This window comes from Podarcis muralis, chromosome 3, assembly GCF_964188315.1.
Source record: "Podarcis muralis chromosome 3, rPodMur119.hap1.1, whole genome shotgun sequence".
NCBI classification, from domain to species: Eukaryota; Metazoa; Chordata; class Lepidosauria; order Squamata; family Lacertidae; genus Podarcis; species Podarcis muralis.
In genome coordinates this window covers 110759365-110773784 of record NC_135657.1, presented here as the reverse complement: position 1 = coordinate 110773784, position 14420 = coordinate 110759365, and the positions used below count along the sequence as shown (strand labels likewise).

General features: G+C 44.9%; 1 protein-coding gene across 2 annotated transcripts in view; it reads right to left on the bottom strand.

Moving 5' to 3' along the window:
* FERMT1 (FERM domain containing kindlin 1) overlaps nucleotides 1-13160 on the bottom strand; it is a 43360-nt gene extending 30200 nt beyond the window's left edge. The window contains exons 1-4 of one of the 2 annotated variants that reach the window (XM_028722203.2): nucleotides 12881-13157; nucleotides 9790-9989; nucleotides 8088-8321; nucleotides 1593-1733 (exon numbers count right to left, since the gene is read on the bottom strand). In XM_028722203.2, the coding sequence (XP_028578036.2) occupies nucleotides 1593-1733; nucleotides 8088-8321; nucleotides 9790-9940 (526 nt within the window). In that variant the 5' untranslated portion in view covers nucleotides 9941-9989; nucleotides 12881-13157. Of the gene's footprint in view, nucleotides 1-1592; nucleotides 1734-8087; nucleotides 8322-9789; nucleotides 9990-12880 lie in introns of both variants that reach the window. The other variant, XM_028722204.2, reaches the window with a different exon arrangement.
* Nucleotides 13161-14420: the final 1260 nt, after the last annotated feature.

Genomic DNA, 14420 nt, shown 5'->3' with positions numbered 1-14420 from the left:
GGAAGCCATGTGTTTTAAATACATGGATGTAGCCTCGGTCTCTCCTTCAATTTCTCTGCCCACAGAGGGGAGAATTTCAAGAGGCCATTTTGCGCACAGCTCCAGAGTTAACCTCCCACAGACAGATCGTTATCCCACCAGCTTCTCTGTCCACTTTCTCCTTGTTCAGCAGACTGAAAGATGCTTAGGCCTTCACTGCTGTCATCCAGCACAGCTAGCAAGATTTGTTACTGTGGAGACCACTGATTCTCTCCAGATTGTATCGATGCCTTTTTGGACTTGGGTACCAGTTTTTATAGGGACGCGGGTGGCGCTGTGGGTTAAACCACAGAGCCTAGGACTTGTCGGTCAGAAGGTCGGTGGTTCGAATCCCCGCGGCGGGGTGAGCTCCTGTTGTTCGGTCCCAGCTCCTGCCAACCTAGCAGTTTGAAAGCACGTCAAAGGGCAAGTAGATAAATAGGTACCGCTCCAGCGGGAAGGTAAACGGCATTTCCGTGCTCTGCTCTGGTTCGCCAGAAGCGGCTTAGTCCTGCTGGCCACATTACCCAGAAGCTGTACACCGGCTCCCTTGGCCAATAAAGCGAGATGAGCGCCTCAACCCCAGAGTCGGCCATAACTGGACCTAATGGTCAGGGGTCCCTTTACCTTTACTAGTTTTATGGGTGTCACAATGCAGATGGTGGAGAATGGTTTTGCCTTTCCTCGCCATAAAAAAAGTTTGAAAAACCACCCAGAGATGGAAAGAAGAAAGAGTCCCCACCAGAGAGGAATGGCAAACTAAATTGTCAGACTATGCTGAGATGACAAAACTGACTGTGAAACTCAGAGACCAAGAAGAAATTCAAGAAAGAATGGGGAAAGTTTCTAATTTATTTAGGAGACCACTGTAAGCAGATGAAAACATTAGCAGGATTTTAATCTCACTTGTAATGCCACAAATACTACGGACAATATGGATGGTTATAGAACATAGATTATGAAATAATATGCAGTCAGAAATGTTGACAACAGGACCCATGGAGTGGATGGGGGGGGGGGAAGTCTCGAGATTCAGAGAAATCTCATTTTATGGATATGTATTTGGTATTGTAACTACCGTATCTTTCGCTCTATAAGACGCGCCAGACGACAAGACGCACCTAGTTTTTGGAGGAGGAAAACAAGAAAAAAATATTCTGAATCTCAGAAGCCAGAACAGCAAGAGGGATCGCTGCGCAGTGAAAGCAGCAATCCCTCTTGCTGTTCTGGCTTCTGGGATAGCTGCACAGCCTGCATTCGCTCCATAAGACACACACACACATTTCCCCTTACTTTTTAGGAGGGAGAAAGTGAGTCTTATGGAGCAAAAAATACGGTGATTTACATTTGTAAAATAAAAATAAAAATTCAAAAGCTAAAAAAAAGTTTGATAAACTAATTCAGCCTTTGGTACAGCCCCATAATGCTCACCCGCTACCGAAAGTAAGCCTTTTTATGAACTCAACAGGTATTCCTTCCCTCTCTGTTGCTTGTGACAAATTGAAAGATCACAAGTGCCTTACTTACCAAATAAGTAAGTAAATAAACTCAGTAGTGTCTGTTGGGTTATTTACCTGGCAATCCCAAACTCACAGGAGAGTTGTTCAGATTTAAAATATCTTCTATGACTGGTTCTTTGTCTTTGTCTTTTCTCTTTTTCTTTTTCGCGTCTTCCGATGGTCTCAGTAGAGAGAGTTCTTCTGGCCGTCTGATACCTGGGACGGAGTTTCGGAAGGTAAAAATGGAAACATCTTTGATGAGAACAGGCTGAAAAGGCTTCCCTCATTTGTGCTTCCTGAGCTTTGACAAATTTGGTTGAGCTCTTGCAGCCTTGCCTATGCTTACAATATTTCATTTGCAACCCTCCCTGGACAAATTTATTATACCGAAGGGCAGCACATACACGTTATGTTTCTTTTCCTCACATTTTCTGTATTAATAAAAGTTATTTTTAGGGGAGGGGGAAACCTTGGAAACGAATAAAAATAAAATAAACATTAACCTGACTACCTACGAGCTGGCAATTCAAACAAGAAATTTTGTGTGTTATTTGCTTTGCTTTTCCCAGTGTATGGGAACATTCTCCTTGCTTGCTTGACCAAGGTGCAGGGATGAGAACTGCAGGGCTGAATCTCTGCATATGTAGAACAAACATGGTCTGATGTGTATGAATGACCCTATTTTATTTCGTCAGTCAACTCAAGCAATAGAACTAACTGCTGATATTGTAGCAGAAGTACTGCAGTGTTCTGAAAACACAATCAATTGTATTAGGTGCTTCCTACTTTCCCTTCTTTAATTACGGTCTTATAGCCAAACAATGTTTTTATTCTGTTAATTTGGTCACACATATTCTCCCGCAGGCTGAACTAATTTATCTGCTCCATAACTGTTATTTGTGGTTAGGAAGACTGAAGAGCCAAATTCCAGTTGAGCAATATCTGGGGCTTTCATCATAGTAATTGTGACACTCAAGACAGGTTTACAGTCATGCGCTAGGAATTTAGATAGTGAATTGCACAGCTGTTAATATGGCTCGGGGTGACAAATTCCATCCCTGGGGAGCGTGCGCGTTAATTCACATGCCACAGGAGATGTGAACGATATGCACTGCGGTCGTTCTGAAATTCATGGCCTTAAAACAGACTTATTGGGTTGAGGCAGCAACCTCAAGCTGCCGTGTCGATGCAAACGCCATTAACTCTGTGAGATTTGTACCAGTAGGAACATGGTGCATTATCACTGCCATTTTGACAGTTTCAGAAACACTCCTCCTCATCTCTCTCTAAAGATAGATACCGTATTGTTCGCTCTATAAGATGCACCAAACCACAAGATGCACCTAGTTTTTGGAGGAGGTAAACAAGAAAAAAAAAATTCTGAATCTCAGAAGCCAGAACAGCAAGAGGGATCGCTGCGCAGTGAAAACAACAATCCCTCTTGCTGTTCTGGCTTCTGGGATAGCTGCACAGCCTGCATTCGCTCCATAAGACACACATTTCCCCTTACTTTTTAGAAGGGAAAAAGTGAGTTTTATACAGCAAAAAAATGGTAAATAATTTTATTGCAATGGTGCATTCCATTTTTCTTCACAAAAACAAATCCAAAGTTGCTCACCGGTGGTGGGTGTGTTGAAGTGTAAAGGGAGGGGGGTTGATTAAGTATGAGGGAAGGATAGTTTGCAATGGGGTTGACAAGTAGGTGGGGCAGCGAAACGAGCAGGGGCAGAAACCCTAGTGTGTGTCTGTGTATACTCTGTCTGTCTATCTGTTTGATAGTCATCTCTGCTTCACATTAACCAAGGTATATATTTGAGATATTTTCTGGATATAATAGGTCCCTAAAGTTTAGTCTATATCCTCTTTCTTTTTTGAGAGAAAATGTTTCTATTCTTTCTTTCTTTTTTGGAATAACATTATTATTATTATTACGTTTTTACATCAAGTTTAAGGTACATAAAAATAAAACACATAGAACAATACCTGTAACAAACAAAACAAACAAGTGTGGGACAATCAAATGTTAAATCAACAACAAGGTGCTTCCGTATCCGTGCCAAATATAGTCCAAAATCTTCCGAGAGTTGTGGGAGGGTGAAGAATGCCCTCAGACTTAAGTTATATGCTCGATAAATGTATAAAGGTAAAGGTAAAGGGACCCCTGACCATTAGGTCCAGACGTGGCTGACTCTGGGGTTGCAGCGCTCATCTCGCTTTACTGGCCGAGGGAGCTGGCGTTGAGCTTCCGGGTCATGTGGCCAGCATGACTAAGCCGCTTCTGGCGAACCAGAGCAGCGCACGGAAACGCCGTTTACCTTCCCGCCGGAGCGGTACCTATTTATCTACTTGCACTTTGACATGCTTTCGAACTGCTAGGTTGGCAGGGGCAGGGACCGAGCAACGGGAGCTCACCCTGTCGCAGGGATTCGAACCGCCAACCTTCTGATCAGCAAGTCCTAGGCTCTGTGGTTTAACCCCCAGCATCACCTGCGTCCCTCAATAAATTTATACCATATGGCATAAAATTTATCTGCTTCCGGACCATTTCTTTGAGCCTTTACTTGAAAGGTAAGGTTTTCCCTCAGAGCAATTTGCCACATTTCCTTATATTCTTTTTTCTTATAATTCAAACCCAATTGTTCAAGTCCTGCTCTCTGGAGCAATAGGAAATAAATCTGCCCAGAATCTAGGTGAGAGTTCTTCCGCTATTTTGTCCAACTGCTTTCAATGCAGGAATCTTTTGCTGAACCCACAACCTTGAGATTAAAAGTTCCATGCTCTACTGACTGAGCTAACTGAGTCAGATACCCAACTCATTCATTCATTCAGTGTTTCCTCTTTGGACTTGCTCCCCAGGCCCCTCACTGTCTTCGTTGCCCTCTTCTCTACTTATTAATCTATTTAATATACTGCCCTGCCCTTTATCTGTAGATCTCAGGGTGGTTCCTGCTCCCGTTAGCCTTCTTTGAACAACCGTGCCCAGAGTACTCTAGGTGGGGTCTGGCTTAGCCTACAGACAGTAAAGGTAAAGGTAAAGGGGACCCCTGACCATTAGGTCCAGTCGTGGCCGACTCTGGGGTTGCGGCGCTCATCTTGCTTTATTGGCCTGGGGAGCCGGCGTACAGCTTCATGTGGCCAGCAGGACCAAGCCGCTTCTGGCGAACCAGAGCAGCGCACGGAAACGGCGTTTACCTTCCCGCTGGAGCGGTACCTATTTATCTACTTGCGCTTTGACGTGCTTTCGAACTGCTAGGTTGGCAGGAGCAGGGGCCGAGCAACGGGAGCTCACCCCGTGGCAGGGATTTGAACCACCGACCTTCTGATCGGCAAGTCCTTGGCTCTGTGGTTTAACCCACAGGGCCACCCGTGTCCCTCTACAGATAGTACCTCTGATCTAAAGAAGTGCTATGAATGATATCCATGCAAGGAAGGATAACTGCTCCACAACATAAACCATAATTGAAATACCACCCAAAGAGGTATTAAAACCAGTCTGCAATGTAGCGTCAGGTGGAGAAAAGAGGTACACTGTTCAGAAAAATAAAGAGGTACCTTGGCTGTTTGAAAAGCTGATTGTAGATCACAACCAACCTTACATATATGAGCAGAAAGCGCTTATATAGATTCAAATAATAATAATAATAATAATAATAATAATAATAATAATAATAATAATAATGATGATGATGCACAGGTGAGGACAGGGTGGATTTGATTTAAATCAATCGATTTTATTTAAATCAATCACGATTTAAATCAATAGTCAGTAAGACTTGATTTAAATCATATATTTTTTACAGAAAGACTCGTTCTTGCTGGTATAATCTTAATATTTGCAACCAGATGAAGGTTTCATTTTTGGAATAATAAATTTTCAGAGTGGTTTTTACAGTTATATCAAAAATGACTGATTTGGTTATACTACTAGAAATATGTTGACAGAAAATTAATAAATGATTGTGAGGTTAACTTTATATTTGGACAACTTTTCTGCTGTACTTTACTGGAAGGAGAAAAATAACCATTTCCTTAATAACAATTCAAACAATTTATTTAATTAAAACAATAAAACATTATAGCATATGTATGCAGGTTTGTTAACTGATGTGGTTAAACGCTTTTTTAAAACACACACACCTTAGACTGAGTTTTAGCACACATGAAAAACTTAAAACAAATCCTTATTTCCTGATGAATAGCCTTTGGACTATAATGTAACTTAAATAGAAAACTATCTTTAAGAAAGATTTTTCCTCCAAAAGCATTTTATTTTAAAAATCCGATTTAAATAAAAAGAAAATCCAATTTAAATTTTAAAAATCCGTTTTTTAAATTTGATTTTAAAAAAAAAACAACATTTGATTTTTATCCACCCTGGGTGAGAAGGACCATATTTCCTTCCTGCGACAGCTCCACATGGGGTGTTGCTCTGTAAAATACCCCCTGACCGTGGCAACTTGGAAAAGGTTTTTCTGGAGCAATGAGAGTTGCAACTGGAAGGTGCATGGATAAAAAGCCTTGGAGAATGCAGAGGAGACAATGCATGATAGTAGCAACTCTGACTAGTACAGTGGTACCTCGGGTTAAGTACTTAATTCGTTCCGGAGGTCCGTTCTTAACCTGAAACTGTTCTTAACCTGAAGCACCACTTTAGCTAATGGGGCCTCCTACTGCTGCTGCGCCACCGGAGCCCGATTTCTGTTCTCATCTTGAAGCAGAGTTCTTAACCCGAGGTACTATTTCTGAGTTAGTGGAGTCTGTAACCTGAAGCGTCTGTAACCTGAAGCGTCCGTAATCCGAGGTACCACTGTATTGGGCTTTCATCCAATTAGCTTGGGATTAACCCACTGAAACAAACAGTACAGTGGTGCCTTGGTTGTCCAACTTAATCTGTTCTGGGAGTCCGTTCGACTCCCGAAACCTGTACTCAGTTGGAAGCCATGGAAGTCGCGTCGGATGTTTGGCTTCTGAAAAATGTTCGCAAACTAGAACACTCACTTCCGGGTTTGCGGCGTTCGGGAGCCGATTTGTTCACGAGGCAAGCCGTTCGGGTACCAAGGTACCACTGTATAGAATATCTATATATGGGTAACGCAGATAACTGAAGAAGCAACTCTTTCCTTTAATCACAGAAGCAGAAAGCTCATTCTTAGATCATCCAACAGCCTTAGGAATTATAACCCACGCCGAACAACATAGGGCGAAATTTACCAAAGCCAGATGTTGTTCTGTTTCCATCCTTTGCAAAGAGCGGTTTCATGGGAAGCCAAACACAAGGCAAAAGATACGGAAGGGATTGCAGTTGTGGGAAGGGACATAGGTCTATGGCAGAACACAGGCTTTGGGAGGCAGCCTTGTCTGAAAACCTGCAGAACTGCTGCTAGTCACACTTCCGGTTTACCGCGGAGCCGATTTGCAAGCGGGATTCAGCCCTCTGGGGAGAATCCAGCTTTTCAGGGGAAAACGGGGGTTTTGCAAGGGCGCCGCAAGCCCCCAAAAGCCTCAGGGGGAAGATCCTGAGGACAGGATCCCTGCAAGCCGTAGAGCGGTCTCTCCACTGCCAAAAAAAGCTCCTTTAAGGAGCAAAAAGAGCAGCGAGATTGAGATGCCGGCGCGGGACGCCATTTTCTACCCTCGAGAAGCGCAGCCTCAAGCTTGTTCGGCATAGCGGTAGACTCCAAAACACTAAAAAATCCGGATTTAATTGGCGAAACAAATAAGAAATACGTAAGAAGTGGTTAAAACGGTGGACCATCAGAGGTGCTGGTGGAAGTCTAAAAAGATTGTATAAGTGATAAGTTTTGTGGTACATTTTATAATTTATATGTTAAAATCAATAAAATTTTATATATATATATATATATAGAACAGCTGCTAGTCAGTGCAGGTAGTACTAAGTATATAATGCATCTTTGTATACTACTAATTGTGCTAGCAAAGAGCAGTCACGAAATTAAAAGACGCCTGCTCCTTGGGAGAAAGGCGATGGCAAACCAAGACAGCATCTTAAAAAGCAGAGACATCACCTTGCCAACAAAGGTCCGTATAGTTAAAGCTATGGTTTTCCCAGTAGTGATGTATGGAAGTGAGAGCTGGACCATAAAGAAGGCTGATTGCTGAAGAATTGATGCTTTTGAATTATGGTGCTGGAGGAGACTCTTGAGAGTCCCATGGACTGCAAGATGATCAAACCTCTCCATTCTGAAGGAAATCAGCCCTGAGTGCTCACAGGAAAGACAGATCCTGAAGCTGAGGCTCCGATACTTTGGCCACCTCATGAGAAGAGAAGACTCCCTGGAAAAGACCCTGATGTTGGGAAAGATGGAGGGCACAAGGAGAAGGGGACGACAGAGGACGAGATGGTTGGACAGTGTTCTCGAAGCTACAAGCATGAGTTTGACCAAACTGCGGGAGGCAGTGGAAGACAGAAGTGCCTGGCGGGCTCTGGTCCATGGGGTCACAAAGAGTTGGACACGACTAAACGACTAAACAACAACAACAATTGTGTTACCAACACATATTCAGGTCACCAAATATAACTACCCAGAGTCTTGGAGAGGCCACACTTACCAAGGGTCCTGCAGATGTCTCCAACTACCTTGAAGACCACAGACGAGAAGCTGACGTTCAGCCTCACCGTCTTCATGCTCGGCAGACGGAGGCGCAACATTTTGTGCTGGACAGTGAACAGCAGTTTGGCATCTGCTTGCACCCCATACTTATCCAGCGTCCAGTGAGTTTTGAGAAGCCAGCACTGCTTCTGCTCCCACCAAAGGGCATAGTCTGACCAGTCCTGCGACACTCCTGGGAAAAACATCAAAACCAAGCACAAGTATTAACAACCTGCTAAAGGTGATTGGTCAGGGATGATGGGAGTTGTAGTGCGACAACATTTTTATGGCTATGGGTTTCCCATCCCTGAGTTCAAAGAACAGGTACCATTATAAGCCTTCTTATGTAAACACAAATCCACCTGGCTCTTCTTTGCACTTAGGCTGGTGAGCCAGATTCTTATTTTTCCCAATTCCCCAAGTTTGATAGGTAGGTGCGGCTGCCTATCTGTCTATCCCATGATGTCACCATGACCTCAAGTGACCTCTTTTCGCCACATGTGGGGCTCGACACTTGGAAGCCCCGACAATCAGCTGAAAGCCTAATTTGAAAGAAGGAACAACAAGCCTTTGGTTGTTGCTCTTGTTAATCAACGAAAGCCAGAATCTCTTGGCCGTCTACTGCAGTGATGGCCAAACTACAACTCCCATCATCCCTAGCTAACAGGACCAGCGGTCAGGGATGATGGGAGCTGTAGTCCCAAAACAGCTGGAGGGCCAAGTTTGGCCATCACGGTCTACTGCAAGTCATCCAAGCGTTACTATTAATTATATTTATTTGTCCCTTGCTACAGATAGTTCTCTCTCTCAAAGTGGCTTACAATTTAAAAGCAAAACAAAATGTACAATACAAAATTAAAGGTAAAGGGACCCCTGACCATTAGGTCCAGTCGTGACCGACTCTCGGGTTGCGGCACTCATCTCACTTTATTGGCCAATGGAGCTGGCATGCAGCTTCCGGGTCATGTGGCCAGCATGACTAAGCCGCTTCAGGAGAACCAGAGCAGCGCACGGAAACACCATTTACCTTCCCACCAGAGCGGTACCTATTTATCTACTTGCACTTCATACTTTTGAACTACTAGGTTGGCAGGAGCAGGGACCGAGCAACGGGAATTCACCCCGTTGCGTGGATTCGAACCACCAACCTTCTGATTGGCAAGTCCGAGGCTCTGTGGTTTAATCCACAGTGCCACCCGCACCCCACAATATAAAATTAGAATGCAGCAAAAGATTAAAAGCATTGGGAGGAACTCAGTGTTGCACTACTGAATTATTCTGTCAGTGCAAACATTTCTGCTTGTCACACAGAATAATCTCCCCTCTTCTCCCCATGCACATCATTCTGGGGGTTCTCCTGACCCACCCACCCCCACAGCCAATTTTGGGGGTGGCGGGAGCCCTGTTGCACTAATGGGACTTCTTGCACTAACTCCCACTAGTGCAACTACTTAGTTGAATCCAGCCCTTTATTACCAAAAAGGGTTCATCCTGCAATAGCTTAAACAGGACACATCCTACCCCCCCCCCCAAAAAAAAAACATGAGCACCAATGAAGAGTTGTTGTATAGTGACACTTGAAGAAACTGCCCATATAAGTAAATTAACCAAAGTGTTCTGCCTTGGTGCATATACAGAAAAGTATGTATCTTTGAACTCACTGATTTGTTCCACGAGCTTAAGCATCACTCCTCCAATGTGAAGATCTCCTGATACTTGGAGGGTGCTTTCCTTTTGCTCCCCTCCGCACTGGTGATCGATAGCAACAATGAGCTCCCAGGAACTGGAACCATATTCATTCGACGAAGTCATATTGCTACTGAAAATCCCAGAGGCTCAAGAATGGAAGAAAAGTCAACATCTGTTCAGAAAGAAAGGAGGGGGAGGAGAAAAAGAGAGGCATTTATTTTCTTGCACAGTTACCCAGCTGTGAAGGCCACTTCACCTGGTTTAGGACCAGGATGACTGAAGCCAACTAGAGATATTCCCATGAATGTTCGGCTGGTGCCTTCATTATATACCTTTAGGCTCCAGGCAAAAACATTCCTCTTTAACCAGGCCTTTGGCTGATTGACGTCCAATGCCCTTTTAAAATGTGATGTGTGTGTGTGTTTTCTTGGGTTGTTTTTGTTTCTGTTTTGATTATGTATTTTGTCTTTTTATATTGTGATTTTATGTTGTGAACCGCCCTGAGACCTGTGGGTATAGGGCGGCATGCAAATTTAATAAATAACAGTAATTATTTCTAAATAATTACAGGTTACAACCAAAAACATGGTTGCCATCAATTTGATTTGAATTAATTTTATAATTAAATAATTTTAGAATGTTGTATTTTATTGTTGATAGCTGCCCTGAGCCCGGCTTCGGCTGGGGAGGGTGGGATATAAATAAAAATTATTATTATTATTAAATGATATTATATCCTGAAGTGCATTCCATAGTTTTCAATGGGGATGCCTTTTCTGGAGAGATTCTGTGGATACATCCCATTCAACGCAATCCTTGGAATCTTGCCACACCAATAAACAGGAAGAACCACTAATTAAATTCCAAGGAGCTTCTATGAACAATTATTTTCCTGAACTCTGTGACCCAGCAGCAACAAAAGAAAATCCTCTGCTATCCATCAAACTCAGTAAATATACCAGATGTCTCTTGTTTTCAAGGTCATGTCTTTTTCTTTAACACTCCCCTCCCCCCAAACACCCACACCCACACCCACACCCACCACTCCCCTCCCAATAGTTTATTCAAGACTTGAAAGTCCATTAAATCTGCAATCTTTTAAGGTGCTCCTGTGGAAGGAAATTGTGGTGCTGGAAACCATGTTTGTTAGAGCAATCATCCTTATAGCTCTACATATTATTTAATCTGCTTAGAAGATTCATTCATTCATCATCATCATCATCATCATCATCATCATCATCATCATCTATTATATTTGTATACTACCCCTCATCTGAACATCCTAGAGAGGCTGACAACAGAAAAATACAAATTGAGAACACAAAATACAGAATAAAACAAAAACTTACAACCTCCTTCCCACAAACACATTTAAAAAGCCATAGAGTGTTAATCAGCTGAACACCTGGCTGAGGAGAAGCACTTTCACCTGGCACCTAAAGATATGTAATGATTGGCACCAGGTGAGTCACCACAAGCAGGGAGCCACCACAGGAAAGGCCCATTCTTGTGTTGTGGAGGAGACACACAAAGAAGGGCCTCAGAGATTGATCTCATGGTCCTCTGGTTGGTTCATATGAGGAGAGGCAGTGCTTGAGGTATTGCGGTCCTGGGCCATTCAGGGCTTTATTGGTCAAAACCAGCACTTTGAATTGGGACCAGAAACTAATTCATAGCCAGTGCAGTCAGGCCAGGATCAGTGCAATAAGCTCAAACCGCCTTGCCCCAATGAGCAACCTGGCCACCAAATTCTTTACCAGATAAAGTTTCTGAACTGTCTTCCATGGTGAAGAAAAGAAGAAAAAGCTCTTCAAGCAGTGCCCAAGCAATTATATATATATTTATATATAGGTAAAGGGACCCCTGACTATTAGGTCCAGTTGTGGCCAACTCTGGGTTGCGGCGCTCATCTCGCTTTACTGGCCGAGGGAGCCGACGTTTGTCCGTAGACTGTTTTTCTGGGTCCTGTGGCCAGCATGACTAAGCCGCTTCTGGCGAACCAGAGCAGTGCACGGAAACGCCGTTTACCTTCCCACCGGAGCGGTACCTATTTATCTACTTGCACTTTGATGTGCTTTCGAACTGCTAGGTTGGCAGGAGCAGGGACCGAGCAACGGGAGCTCACCGTCGTGGGGATTCGAACCGCCGACCTTCTGATCGGCAAGCCCTAGGCTCTGTGGTTTAACCCACAGTGCCACCCATGTGTGTACACACACACACACAAGCATATATATATATTGCACTGGCTTTAGGGCAGTGTGGGTTGTTCCCCCACACAGGGCCCTGAGCCAAGGAGGCACATAACAACAACAACTATATTTATATCAGTACCAACTGAGAAGATCTGAAAAAAAGAAACTGTGCCTAAAGGAATTAGTGTGGAACTAATAAATATTTAGCGGTGGCACCAAATTTTGTCCTCGCTCAAGGCATCATATTAAAGTCCAGCTCTGAGAGATATATATGCAAATGAATAAATCTTCTAAGTAGATCAAATAATATGGATAGCATATCAGAGTGTTTATATATGTAAATGTGTGTGTGTGTGTGTGTGTGTGTGTGTGTGTATAAACACATGTCCAAGACATTATCTGATATGCTATCCATATTATTTGATATTATATGAGAGCTGGGAGGGTCTACTAACTTCTGTGGGCGGTAAGCGTTAAGAACTAAGAGCGGACTCCATACAGCTACTTTTTGTATCTGTTTTTGTTTTTTGTTTACATTAAGTTTTCTAGATCACGAAAAAAGCTTTAATAATAATGTAAACAGCCATACGTGTGCACGGTCTCCTCTAGTGCCTTCCTAGCAGACGTGCTGCTGCAACTCTCGAGTCGCACGCTTCCCGCCCTCTGGAAGTAACCCGCGCGCTCCCCACTCCCCATAGCATAGCAACGGCGCAGGTGTTCCCACTGACTGAGCTACTCCGAATCGCGCGCTTCCCTTCCGCAAGCAGCCTGGGAAATCGCGAGCGCGCTGGCACCAGCCCCGGCCACCCGGGCTGCCCCAGATCCCCACCCGATAAGACTTTGATGGTGCCCAAATCCACGCGCTACTCACTCGCTCCTTCCCAAGCCGGGCGCCGTCTCTGCTGCTGCTGCTGCCGCCGCCGCCGCCTCTTCCCGTCCCGGAGGAGCCGCTGGGTGCAGGTCCCGACAGCGCCAGCCCAGGAGGTGCCTCCCTCCTTCCCCGCCAGCCCCACCCTCCGAGGCGGCGGGGCCCCGAGGAGCCGGCGCAGATGTGCCGATGACCTGCGCTCTCGTCGGGCCCCGTGCGCAAAGACGCACGCCTGGCCCGGACGCGAGATTCCACAGTCTCCTCCCTGTCTGGCACCGGCAGGCAGGCAGGTAAGAACAAGCGAGCGAGCCGGGCGGAGCTTCCTGCAGACGCCTCGGCGAAACGCGCGCGGGTCTTTCCCAGCGTCTGGCTGGAGCAAAGAGGAACGGCGTCGAAGCCCAGGAATGCGCCTCCTGCAGTTCTGTGCGCGCTGACTCCGAGGGAAACTGCGCTGGGGTCAAGGAGTAGGCTTGCTGCTCTCCGGTAAGGATGCGCAGCATCTTAGACAGCATCTTAAAAAGCAGAGACATCACCTTGCCAACAAAGGTCCGTACTGTATAGTGAAAGCTATGGTTTTCCCAGTAGTGATGTACGGAAGTTAGAGCTGGACCATAAAGAAGGCTGATCCCCGAAGAATTGATGCTTTTGAATTATGGTGCTGGAGAAGACTCTTGAGAGTCCCATGGACTGCAAGAAGATCAAACGCATCCATTCTTAAGGAAATCAGCCCTGAGTGCTCACTGGAAGGACAGATCGTGAAGCTGAGGCTCCAGTACTTTGGCCACCTCATGAGAAGAGAAGACTCCCTGGAGAAGACACTGATGCTGGGAAAGATGGAGGGCACAAGGAGAAGGGGAGGACAGAGGACGAGATGGTTGGATAGTGTTTTCAAGGCTACCAGCATGAGTTTGACCAAACTGCGGGAGGTAGTGGAGGACAGAGGTGCCTGGCGTGCTCTGGTCCATGGGGTAACGAAGAATCGGACTCGACTAAACGACTAAACAACAACAACAAAGGATGCGCATGGTGGAAGCGTCATGGTCTCCACTTCTCCATGTGCACATGTTGCGTGCAAGAAGAGCCCCTCTGTGGATCGGGCCAAGGGCTCGTCTGGTTCAGTTTCCCATCTCAAAATGACAAACTAGCAGAGGGAAACCCCCAAAGCAGGGGTGCAAACTTGAATAAAATATGGGGGGTGGCAGGTAAGCCCCTCCCTGCATAATCAACCACAAGATGTGGGGGCATGCATACTATCAGTGAGAATGCCCATCAATTGGGGGAGGGGGGGGGCTGCCCCCCTCATATTTTATTGGGGCCCCTGAAAGGAGCTCTGCATCTAGGAGTTGGTTCCCATGTCCCAAACACATATATAGAATTATTTAAAAGTTATTCTTCTGTATTGTTGTTATTATTTTCGGCTAAACGGCACAGAAAATAAATACATCCTTCTATGAAGTTCAAGAGCTGTGTTACTGCATTCTTAGCAATGAGCCGCTGTGCAATTTCAATACATTCAGAACTTTCAAAATGTTTCCTACCAGAC